At 35.9% G+C, this 12,147-nt stretch overlaps 1 protein-coding gene across 7 annotated transcripts in view; it reads left to right on the forward strand.

The window, feature by feature from the left end:
- The window catches only part of CEP128 (centrosomal protein 128), a 133,904-nt gene that overhangs the window by 24,983 nt on the left and 96,774 nt on the right, over positions 1-12,147 (forward strand). For all 7 annotated transcript variants that reach the window (XM_075753783.1, XM_075753782.1, XM_075753781.1 and 4 more), the window contains 2 exons: positions 751-867; positions 11,098-11,184. In XM_075753783.1, coding sequence (XP_075609898.1) covers positions 751-867; positions 11,098-11,184 — 204 coding nt within the window. The remainder of the gene's footprint in view (positions 1-750; positions 868-11,097; positions 11,185-12,147) is intronic.

The following is a 12,147-nucleotide window of genomic DNA, read 5'->3' on the forward strand; positions in this document are numbered from 1 at the left end:
TAATCTTCAACAATATACGTTCAATTTTCTGTCCACGAGAGGGTGCTGTTGGCTAGCAGCTAGAAATACAAAAATAAAACTGTTCTGGTATTGTAGCTTAAGGTTGAATTACTGTGTATATAATCCAAATTGCTTTTAACAAATAACTGGTGTTATTTGTATTAGTTCGTACATGGATTCACAAAATACTGGGAAAAAGTTTTAAAGTGATCTAATTATTTTGTGCCATTACGGTCACTCTAATATGCTTAGCTCTTGTTTACTACTGTTCGCTAACAGATTTCAGAGTATGAAAGAGGCAATCATTGGTCTGTTTTACAGACTGGAAATGTGAAAGAAATTACTCTCCAGAGGTTAATCAGGCCTGTGGCAAAGAAGCTAAGATTTTTGTATTGTAGCTTCAGGTTAGGCTGCACCAAGGTTGATACTGAGATATTTAGCACTTGAGTAGAACCACCACTGTGGTTCACTCATACTGAGTGATTCTGCCTCAGTATGCAGAAAAATCTGCATATGCGTGAAGGAGGATATTGCTAGCAAGATAGCAGGTCAGTTCCTGCTTGAGTACTTCTAGAGTACTTACTGCTGTAACTAGTTGTTTTCTATACCATTCTAAATCTTATTTAATAAAACAAAAGTTGTGTTGTCTCTTCTTTCTACCCCATACTCTACCTTTTTTGCCATTGTTTTCTTAGTATGTGGTAAAAGAAGCACTAATTTCCTGCAGGGTGGTTTTTTTCCCTTTTGAAGGTATCAGAACGGGTAGAGAGAAGACTTCAGGAGATAGAACAAGAAATGCGTGCTGAAAGACAGCTTGTAGAAAGGCGCCAGGACCAACTGGGACATATGTCTCTTCAATTACAAGAGGTATGCAAATGAAAGCTTCCTGTGTATTTAGGATTAAGTTAGGAATGTACTGCATTTGTGAGCCTGTACCTGTCAAACTGGCAAAAGTGCTCATATCTTTGGCACGTTCTTTTAACTGTATCCATCCAGCTCTGCTTGTTTTGGTGACCAGATGTCTCTGTTCTTCATGATACTGTTTTGTCTATGGTTAGACCTTTTTGGTAACTGGCACAAACATTCTTTAAAAGAACCCACTCCCTATGCCTCTTACAAACCCCAAACAAACAAACAAAAGCAAGTCATTAGCTGGGTTGTCTCAATTAAAACATTTTGTTTTCTGAAATGTAAACTTTGCTTGCAGTGAGCAGATTATTTTTAATTTATTTCAACAAGCAATCAAACACACTGTAGTGGCCAGTCAGCTTTTCATTGCTTTTCATCAGTTTCATTCAACAGTATCTGATGAAGTATAAAATATTGTTTAGGAGACAAATACAAATGTTTATATTATGAATTAAATTTGGAGACAGCTAGTAGCTTTTTTCTGCTTGTTTTAGGAAATAGATGAAAAATACATCTCTGATTTTACTGCTATTTGGAAAATCTGTGTCTTACCATAGTGTAACTTATTTCACTCCTCTTAAGATATGACTTGTAATGTTATCTCTAACTGTACAATAGAATAGTTGAAAAGAAATGTGCAATTCCTTGTTTTTCACTTCTAATATTAGTGACAGTATACATGCTTTTTGGAAAGCAGTTGTTTTATACTGTGCAGTGATACTGAGGAACCTTAATTAAGATCGATGCTTTGTATTTCATGTAAGACTAGAGACTCTTCAAAGAGGTCATATTTAAGAAGGTAACATGCTCTTTTGGTATAGATAAAAAATAATTTTTATCAAAATGCTCGTAGTGCTTCTGCTAGTATTTCAGAAAGACTTACTGTTTCATTTTTCTCCCCCATTGATGTCCTAGTGGGTGAAAAGAACTAGAGTGCTTTATTACAATTTTCATTGCTCTTTAATATGCCTACATCCATTTCTAAATTCTTCGGTTGTGCCTTAGGTCTGGTAGAGGGATGCTTAATGAAATGAGTTGGTGTCATTTGATTGTTCCAATCTGCAGATAGTATTATCTTTTTTTTTGGTTATCCTTTTATAGGGATAATGACTTGGATCTGCAAAGATACATTGACATTGCCATGGTTTCCTTAAAAGGAAAACTTGAATTCAAGTGAATGAATTCAAATGTATTTGAAAGACTTTCATATGGTTGGCTATGTGATCGTGAGCCCTCAAGCTGGGTACCTGTTTTTTAGTAGCTCATCTTTCAAATTTAATGTAAAATGAACATGAAATACTAAGTACATCCTTGACCTTCCATTCCCCTAAGCTGTCCAGCTGTAGATGAAGACGTTTTAATCCTTTCTCCTGCAAATTCTATTTTGTTCTATGCATATTTTTGTAAATTATTTTTGCCAAAGGGCTCCTTTCTATTTAAAAGATTTTTAGACACCACTGTTCAAAACTTCAATGTATAGTCCTCACTTCTCAATTTACAGGAAAGCTCAACACCTATTAGTCTGCTTGGTAAACTTTTACTATCAGGAATTTGCCCAAGCCAAGATTCAGAGTCAATCCTGACCAGAACAGGCTTATTCCATATGCTGCTGCTACTTGGAAGAGAATCACATTCTTGGTGATTATCTCCACTCTCTCAAGCAGGGGCTCATATCCCCACATCATCCTTCTGGGTTGCTGATCTCAGTCATGACTCTCGATTTCTTGGACTGGACTCTTGTCACTGTATTTGGGAATCCTAATAAAACATAATTACCCCTGTTGCAATGAATTATGGATCTTTCAGGAGCTTCTAACCTTTAACATGCAAAATAGAACCTGGTGGTGTCAGATGACAAGTGTAGAAGGGAGCTTCTTTCAATAGATATTAGGGAATCTTTCTTTGACAGATTACAGAGGAATGTGGAGATAATATTGCCCTTGAAACACAGACTTCCATTACACTCCCAGTAGCAACAAACAGTATGTCCTCTTCCTGCTGCTACTTTTCTCATAGGTGTCTTAACAGAAGTATTTAAAATTTATGAGTATGAATAGTTTTAAAATGTTGTTACTTCAACAATGTATTTTCAAGCTGAGTAATAGTTGGTTTCTTGTTGATTTGTTGAGCTGTCTTAACAGCTATGAGAACCCTTATTACAGGCTTCTATCCAGCTGTCCCATCTTCCTTCCTCATTGAACATTCATGTTAATTTGTCCTTCTCTAGGTAGAAAATTATCTCACTTCTGGGTGGTGGCTGTATTTATCAGGAATGGTTCAACATCTCTTAAGCAGTTGGCTGAGCTCTTTAGCTCTCACATTGGCAAATTGGACCACCTTTGTGCCCTACCCTTTTGAAAAACACTTGGTTTTGAGGGCAAAATAGTCTGGATCCTGTACACACTGCCTCTTTGTGTACTATCATCCTGAGGGGTTGCTGTGTGGGAAAGCTTTGTGAAGAAAATTACTTTATTATGGAATATAAATTATAGAAGAAATAGGAATATGAGAATGTCTAAGGAGGCAAAAAGTTTAGAACTGATCTAATCTCAAATTAAAAACAGACAGGGAAAAACTGCCAACACCAAAACAGTCTGAAAATTGGGTGTAGCAGATTTAAGTTTTTGAGCTTCTGGGGTTTGATTTTTCAAAATGTTTTTCTTTGTATGTGGTGTTCCAGATGAATAGATTCAGTATGGCAAACCAAATAGGATGAAAAAATATAATTTATGACTAAAGTATTTAAAATTTATGAATATGAATAGTTTAAAAACGTTGTTACTTCAACAATGTATTTTCAAGCTGAGTAATAGTTGGCTTCTTGTTGATTTGTTCATTACTTGCATCAATGTAATTTTGGTAAGGTACTTTTTATTTTTCTGTACTATAGACAAAATTAAATTTAAAGATCTCTGAGCAAAGTTGTTAGAAAAACTCAATAGTTTTACACTATTTTTTATGACTTTTTTTTAATATCCTATATTTTAAGTAGGCAATTTCAGCCAAGCCTACAAGGTAATTAAAAAAAAAAAAAAGAAAAAAAAGAAAATAATAAAATTCCTGATAAGAATAATTGGATTTTGTGTAAAATAGCTGATGACATTTAACTTTTTTCTTACTGATCAACCATCACTTGGTGGTAGCATTTACCAAAAAGATTGCTTGATAGCTGAGAGAATTTTCATGAACAGAGATTCTCGCAGAGAGGCTCCAGTGTGGGAGCTTACTTATTTCATGACTGCCTTACAGTTGAAGTGTGACTACATTGTACATTATGAACAGCAAATTCTTAATATATGACATTGCTGTTTTTCTTCCTTATTGTGAAATATGTTCTTTCATGCTGCTTTGATACTCAGCTATTGCAGATGCTATTCTGAAGTCTGCAAGAGTCTCATCAGTGCACTCCTTTGATCTCTTATGGAATATACAGAATGATGCTGAGGACAGGCTACTGAAAAAGGTGGATCTCTTCATTCACTACATCCAGACAAGTGTGTACTCAAAGATTCTTAGGAGACATTGTAGATGAAAATACTCTTAATGAACACAATTGACATAGGGAGAACCTAGTTGCCTTTTTCTGCAGCTTGGCTTTTTAATCAGCTGTTCCTCTTGCAGAGGCTTATATTTGGCCTGAAGTATCCGAAGAAGCAGCCAAGCTACTTTCCAGTAAATGAGATGTGCTTCACCAGTGGAGGACAAATACATTTAGGAGTAAATCTGAGCCAGTAAACTCCAATAAATATCTGTGCTGGTTCTCTGCAGGAAGGCTTGGAGATGATGGTAGCAATTTTGGTTTCATTTTTCTAACTTTCTTTAATGACACTTGTCAGCAATAATAATACTAACCTGGATAGTGATGGTCTTGGAATTTTTTGGTCCCTACTCCATTTGGATTCACCCATGTAAATATGCCTATGGGCAGTCCCTTAAGAACTGAATGTTGCTTATCACTATGTGAATTTCTTCCATTGCCCATCATCTTCTGTTGCCCCTTTCTTTTAATAACTCTGGAAATGAGGACTGTGAGAACATGGTCCTCCATTTAAACAAATACAACATGTTGGAGGAGAAGGAAGGGTAGACGTGCCTCCTGCAGATACTGATTAGGAGAGAAAGCTTTCTGTCTGAGAGCTTGAAGTGCGTGTGGACAGTATGTACTGAGGAATGTATCAAGTAGTCTTTATGACATATAAATGTTTCTAGGGCATCATGTGTATCTCTAGCATAAGTTCCTGTATGTTAGAACGTACTTGAATTGCTTTCTGTACTTTTGCATACCCTAGTGAGGATAAAGTAAATAGCTAAATGTGTTGCTGCAATTGTTATTTGGATGAAGCATGTTTCTACATAATTTTTAAGAGCTTTTTACTTTGTTATTCTGTTTCTTGTCCTTTGCAATTTGAATTATGAGTTATATGGTCTCTCAGCTCTGTAAGTGGCCTCAGTCTTGTGGTGGATGTAATGTTCCATTAAAGTCTTTTTCTGTCCTCTTATTTCTCCAAGATGCTTCCCAAGGAACATTACTGGAAGGAGGGTAGGGTTTGGACTCAGTTCTGAAATCCTGTCATTTAATACGACCTGAATGATTTACAAAGAAATGCTATTTAAAGCATTTGTGGCTATTTAATGAGACAATTTTTTCATTAGTTTGCCTGTTATACATTTCAAACCAAACAAAATAAAATTTGACTTTTGGATTTGATCAGTAGTTACTTTAATTAAGAAATTTTGTGAGGTTTAAATATTAATAGTTACTATTTTTAAGGAAAGTGCAGTGCCCAGAAATGACCACTACTTGTCAGTATTTTACTATCTTAAGAGAATAATCTTCCTAAATCTCAATTATTAAATTATATATTTTCAGAGTCTAACTGAACGTGATGATACATTTGTTTGGTCTTTCTCTTGTCTATCTTGTCTTTGTATCTATCTTTTATGTGATATGCAAACTTATTTGCATTGCACTTACTGTAATCATAGACTGATTATTAACCAAGATGATATCAAGTTATATAGTTGTATACTGACCATAAAGAAAGCTTGACGTATAAAATTTAGCATCTTTATCATCTAAATTTTCATTACTATTCTGAATCTGTAGTCTGTATGTACTGCATGTAGGTGGATTAAAATTATTTTCTCTACATTTTTATGTATCTTGTAACTTAGTGTGTATTGGTGTGTTTAAACACTATCTGTTTAAACAGCAATTACTGCACATCAGAAAATTGCAATTAGCAAACAAATTCATGCAAATCATACATCTTCACTTTCTTCTATATTCCTGATAGAAATATGTTTCTGATTATAAAGGAGAACAAATATACTCATCTTGCCAGTGCTACTGACATGTATATGTGGGTTGCTTTAACAAAATACATTTGTTCTATAAACTGAAACTATTTTGAGTGCTTTATTTTGAACATGAAGAAACATCACCTTGTACTGTTTGCATTTATGCAGCCATTTTCTAAAACAAGTTCAAGTATCATTCTTAAAAAGGGATTTTAAACAGCGTTTATATGCAGCTTTTAAAGCCTGGATGGCTTTACTAATTCTTGTGCTTGGCTTCCTGGATTTTGGTGAAATGAGTCTGTGTGTTCATACTTTGCACGCTTTAGGTGAACAGAATCATCTTTATAGAACGCTTTGAACCCACTGACTGTGGTAAGGCAATGACTATAGTTATTATGTCTCAAGCTAGTAACTTGGATAGGCCAGGAAGCATTTTTTCCCTTCATGCAACTGGATATTTAGATTCTATTTGCCTCCCACTGCACATACTGTGAAGTGCAGGAGGCTGGTGGACTTTCAACAGAGAGTGAGGTAGACTGATGATCAAAAGTGTTGTTGAAAATTCTCTTTGTGCATGTCTTTATCTCTGAACTTTTTAGACAAACAAACTTGATCTGTGCTCTGAGCCATGTGGATGTTTTAATGCATCGTTGATACTTGCCCCTTGGCTCTGTGCTATGCTACCTGTGGCTAATGGTTTCTGTTTTGATTGGAGTTTGAATCTGCCATTGTCTTGCAACATAAGCAAGTCTCATACATCTCTGTTGCTGAAATATCTATGCAGTCTGTCTTTAAATGCCTGGCTGGTATGTCTAGGTAGTGTGCTTGGACCCATACTAGCTGCTAATGTAGCAAGTTAGGGAAAAAATTTTCATTCAGATTAGGATGTGGTACATTTTTGCCGTATTTAAAATATAGGATGAAGTTGGTCTGCTTGTCTATTTCTGCTAGTATGAATATAATTCACTGATCAGTCTTACTTTTGCAAGAGCAAATTTCAGTTTGTGGTCTGTGCATTACTTTCAAAACAAACAAAAAAAACCCCCAAAAAAACCCAAACCATCAAACAAAACCCCAAACCCTAAGAAAAGCTAGTAGGCTTAAATTGCAGTAAAAGTTATGGTTCGCTATTGGAAGATTTTCATAAGTTGGAAGGATTGAGAACTGTTGTTACAGAAGCCTCCACATAGTTTTCCCCATATATAAGAAAAAAGATCAGTCTAGCAGGGTATAAATTATTTTATCTATTTGAAGTTTTGGGGTTTGATATACTCTATATGTCCTCAGCATCCCCTTCCTAGTTTCCATTTTTGACTGTTTGACTCCACCAGCCCCTTCTTCAGAGACAATAAATCAGATCAGTTGGATCTTTACATGTTTGGTTTTTTGTTTTTGTTTTTTTTTTTTTCTTTAGCCCTTTCCCAAGAGAAACCTCACACAGAGAAACTTTTAGTGGAGAAAAAACAGGAGTAGCACAAACTGGTGAGAGAGAATTATTTAAAAAGGACTGCAAGAAGGAGGGAAAACATATAATTAACATTTACCTGTGTAGTTTCTGAATTGCCAGTAACAGCTGATGCTTGTCTGGCTGTGGATGACCAGATGTTTCCATTTCTTAATGACATTTAGATTGGTTAATTGATTGCCTACCTAACACCTACTGGAAAAATGCATGGTGCAATCCCAAGCACAAAGGCTGGGCAGAGAATGGATTGAGTGCTGCCCTGAGGAGAAGGACTTGGGGGTGATGGTTGATGAAAAGCTCAACATGACCCAGCTATGTGTGCTTGCAGCCCAGAAAGCCAGCTATATCCTGGGATGCATCAAAAGAAACGTGACCAGCAGGTCAAGGGAGGTGATTCTGCCCCTCTACTCTGCTCTTGTGAGACCCCGCCTGGAGTACTGCATCCAGCTCTGGGGCTCCCAACATAAGGAGGACATGGAGCTGTTGGAGCAACTCCAGAGGGCCACGAAGATGATCAGAGAGCTAGAGCACCTCTCCTATGAGGACAGGTTGAGACAGTTGAGGTTGTTCAGCCTGGAGAAGAGAAGGCTCTGGGGAGATCTTATAGCAGCCTTCCAGTACCTGAAGAGGGCCTACAGGAAAGCTGGAGAGGGACTGTTTACAAGGGCATGGAGTGATAGGACAAGGGGTAATGGTTTTAAGCTGAAGGAGTGTAGATTTAGAGTAGATATTAGGAAGACATTCTTCACTGTGAGGGTGGTGAGGCACTGGAACAGGTTGCCCAGAGAAGCTGTGGATGCCCCTCCCTGGAAGTGTTCAAGGCCAGGTTGGATGGGGCTTTGGGCAACGTGGTCTAGTGGAGGGTGTCCCTGCCCATAGCAGGGGGGTTGAAAGTGGATGATCTTGAAAGTCCCTCCCAACCCAACCCATTCTGTGATTCTGTCATTCTGTGTTTCACAGCTGAGCAGTGCACATGTGGTATGTTTGATTTATCATAATATTGCATTCTTTTTGTAGTATTTTAGCTCTGATATTTATATATGAACTGGTTTTTTCTTAAAAATGAGATGGTCATGGGCTATTTTTAGAATATACAGGTAATAAAACTGAACATCATCTTTGTAGTATCAGTGATAGGAAAGACTGCCTTTTTGTTTGAAGTTATTGCTATTTAATAGCCTAAATATCATTCAATGATCCTGATAAGTTGAAACTGCATATTATTGTCTGTAGTTTCTTCTGGGAATTAGGATGTACTACTGATGCAGAGACATATTTTTTGCCTTCAGTAGGGAAATCTTTGAAATTTTTCCTAGTATTTCTAATTGCAGCCCATCGTTAACATTTTCCTTATGATGCTGACATCTCTAGCAAAATCTGCCATGAAAACATGCATTTTTGTCCTATATTAATTATTAATTTAGTGCTAAAAATAACGTGGGCATACATTTGACTATATATAACTTCTATATATATATAGACTTCTATATATATATATGACTATATATAATTACTATATATATATATAACTTCTAATTTTACTAGTAAAGCTCAACTTCAGTTAGGACACATCATATCCCTAGTAGACCTGTTCTGAACTGGTACTTCTAGTCATTAAAAAAAGACCTTGTGCAATAATGGTATTAACTGAAGTGATGATCATCGTTGGTTGGTTGGGTTTTTTTTGGTTCGTGTAAGGTTTTGGGTGTTTTACTTGTTTTCCCTCCAGTCTTTTTGAGTAAAATGGGAGCATGTTGGGTCTATGTGCAGTGTTGAGTTTTATAGTTGACTGGAATAATAGATTTGAATCTGTACTGAATACTTAGAGAAATATCTTAAATATGTTATTTTTACAGTATCTGATTATGAATCAATAAGATTAAAAGCATAATTCTTTATGTAGCATAATATTTTCAGTGGCATAGTTATGATAAATATCTTCTACAGTCTCGGGTTTTAGCATAAACTGTTCAAGCAAGAGAGTAGTTCAGACTATGCTGAAACCCTTATGTTTCCTGAAGTGAGGATATAAGGCTGAGATAAGTATATAAATTCATTTATTTTCTCCACAAAGCTACTATTAAAAGCAAAACTTGTAAAGCTGAATACCTGGCTTCACTGAGATTGATTAATAGCTGCCTTCTGGTTTCATGCAGTGAAATTGTTCCCCAGTGTACAGTGAAGAGAGAATGTTCAGAAACTGAATGAAATTGCACTAATTGTAGGGGCAAATTTCAGGGATATTTGTTTAAGGAGGGATTCCTTGAAAATGTAATACAAATACTGCTCAGAAAGAACAAATTGGGAAAAGGACATTTCTTTCTGGACAGGCTATGTTTTTCTGTTGTTGTGCTGTTGAAGGTTTAGCCAAGTAGTGCTTGAAGGAATAGATGTACTTATGCTTCGTGACATTGGATGAAAGTAAAAGGTGTATGCTAAGGTCTGTAATTGAGTTGTGGCTAGTATGAAAACCGCTTGGTCATGTTGCACAGCAAAGAAACAAGATTTATTAACACAATTACTTAAATTCACAGCAAATTCTATCAGTATGGCTAGCGATTTCCCTTAGCTGGTGTTTCAATGAACCACCAAGCTGGTTTAAGATGAACCAATGACATTGTTATGGCTTGAGATATCTGAACTTAGGTTGTGTGTGTTGCAGGTTGTATGGGTGATTAATGTCTGTGATGTCTAATGCATTCCTTTGCTAGTGACTGTCTGTGTTCTGCAAATAATGTTGGTTTGCAGATAGAAAAGATTTTGAAATTGATATTCAAGGCAATTTTATTTTTGTAAGATACTTTAGAAAATGTACATGTTTTTAGATACTTCAGTTTGAGGGGGGGACAGGAAAAGTCCCCATGGATTCCCCCCCCCCCAAAGTCGGGCACAACAATGTCAGTAACTTTTCTGTCTTAATCTGTGATTCTAAACATCTGTCCAGATTCAGATAAAAATAACTTTTTCCTTTAATGACTTCCAACACAAACTTATAGTAGTGTTTTCCTTACTACAGTGCATTGTATTTCATATCATGCATATTTTATATTAGGGAATATATTATTTTCATCTGATGTGTTCACGTCTTATCTGTAGGGGATCTCTTGAGCCGCTTAGACCTTCATCTCAGTGTTTGGGGTCAGCCTTGAGCTTCTGGAGCTCTATACATCGGAAGGATGTTAGTGCTAGTTTTGACTTTGTATTTGGCCCGGTTCTGTGTATGGGTGTGTTTATGTATGCACGGACTTATATTTATTTTTTCATAACAATATACATTGGCTTCACATAGAAATATTAGAGAGAGACAGCATTTGTCTTCTTTCCTAAATGTATCAGCAGATTCTTTCATTTTTACAGACTTACAAAGAAGACTTCTGTAACTTTTACAATGAAGTTCACAATATATTTTTTTCCCTCTAAAGGCTTTAAGAAAGCAAGATGCTAAAGCAGATGAAACAGAAGAACTCATGAAAAATAAACTTATGAAATATGAAAGTGAAAAGAACCAAGTAAGACTTAATTTTCTCCTTTCTTGTTTGGTTTTAAATAAGTGTACAGTGTCATATGTTACAGTATATGCTTCCTCTTTCAGAGAAATGATAAAACTTTCTTTAGTCTTTAAGATAACAAGGGTTTTTTTTGCATCAGAGGCACTGTTACTATAGCTATGCTGAACTTTTGTCTTTCCTTTAAAACTCGTTAGTTACAGTGTGTTACTTCTAACAACTCTTCCATCCTGCCAGGCGGACAAGTTTATAACTTGGGGATTATCCTTGATTTCTTTCTCTGATTTGTTTCTGAATTTACACATAGTCTGCGGTTGCTTATTTGCAGTAGCTCAAAGATGCAGCTTTTTTTCATCCCTGCAACTAATACATGCTAGTAATTTTGCACCATGGTTAATATTAATTACCCTTACTAAATTATTTGTTGCCATGTTGCTCTCTTCCTGTTCATAGACAATGATTTCTTATATTTCCATTCTGGAAGGATGCTTAGGCCATATTACACTTTTTCTAGCTTTTTTTCCCTCGTACATCGACTTTAGCCTTTTTGTCAATACTTTGAAAGTTATAGCCCTTTATGCTAAACTGTCTACGTAGTGTTTTATGTTATGTTACTCCATTCCATTAATGCTGGTCCTGTTTACTTTGCCCGTTTGCCAGCCTCTCGACATCCTCTTTGAGATTGCTGTCTCTACAATAACAATTTCCGCTGTCAAAAACGATACTTATTTCCATGTGGATCTTTGAACTATTTGTGGTAGAAGTCAGAAAATATTTTGTAGCTTTTGTTTTCTGGTTTTTTTCTAAATGGTCATCAGTTTGCTGACTATTTCCGATTAAATATTTTTAAATTCCCTCAATATAATATTTTTAGGAAAAATTCTGATTGTATTAAATTCTGGGCACTTCAATTTTTCAGCCATCTTGTTTCCGGAATAATTCAAATACATCTTCTTTATGCAACAT

Source organism: Balearica regulorum, chromosome 5 (genome assembly GCF_011004875.1).
Source record: "Balearica regulorum gibbericeps isolate bBalReg1 chromosome 5, bBalReg1.pri, whole genome shotgun sequence".
NCBI lineage: Eukaryota > Metazoa > Chordata > Aves > Gruiformes > Gruidae > Balearica > Balearica regulorum.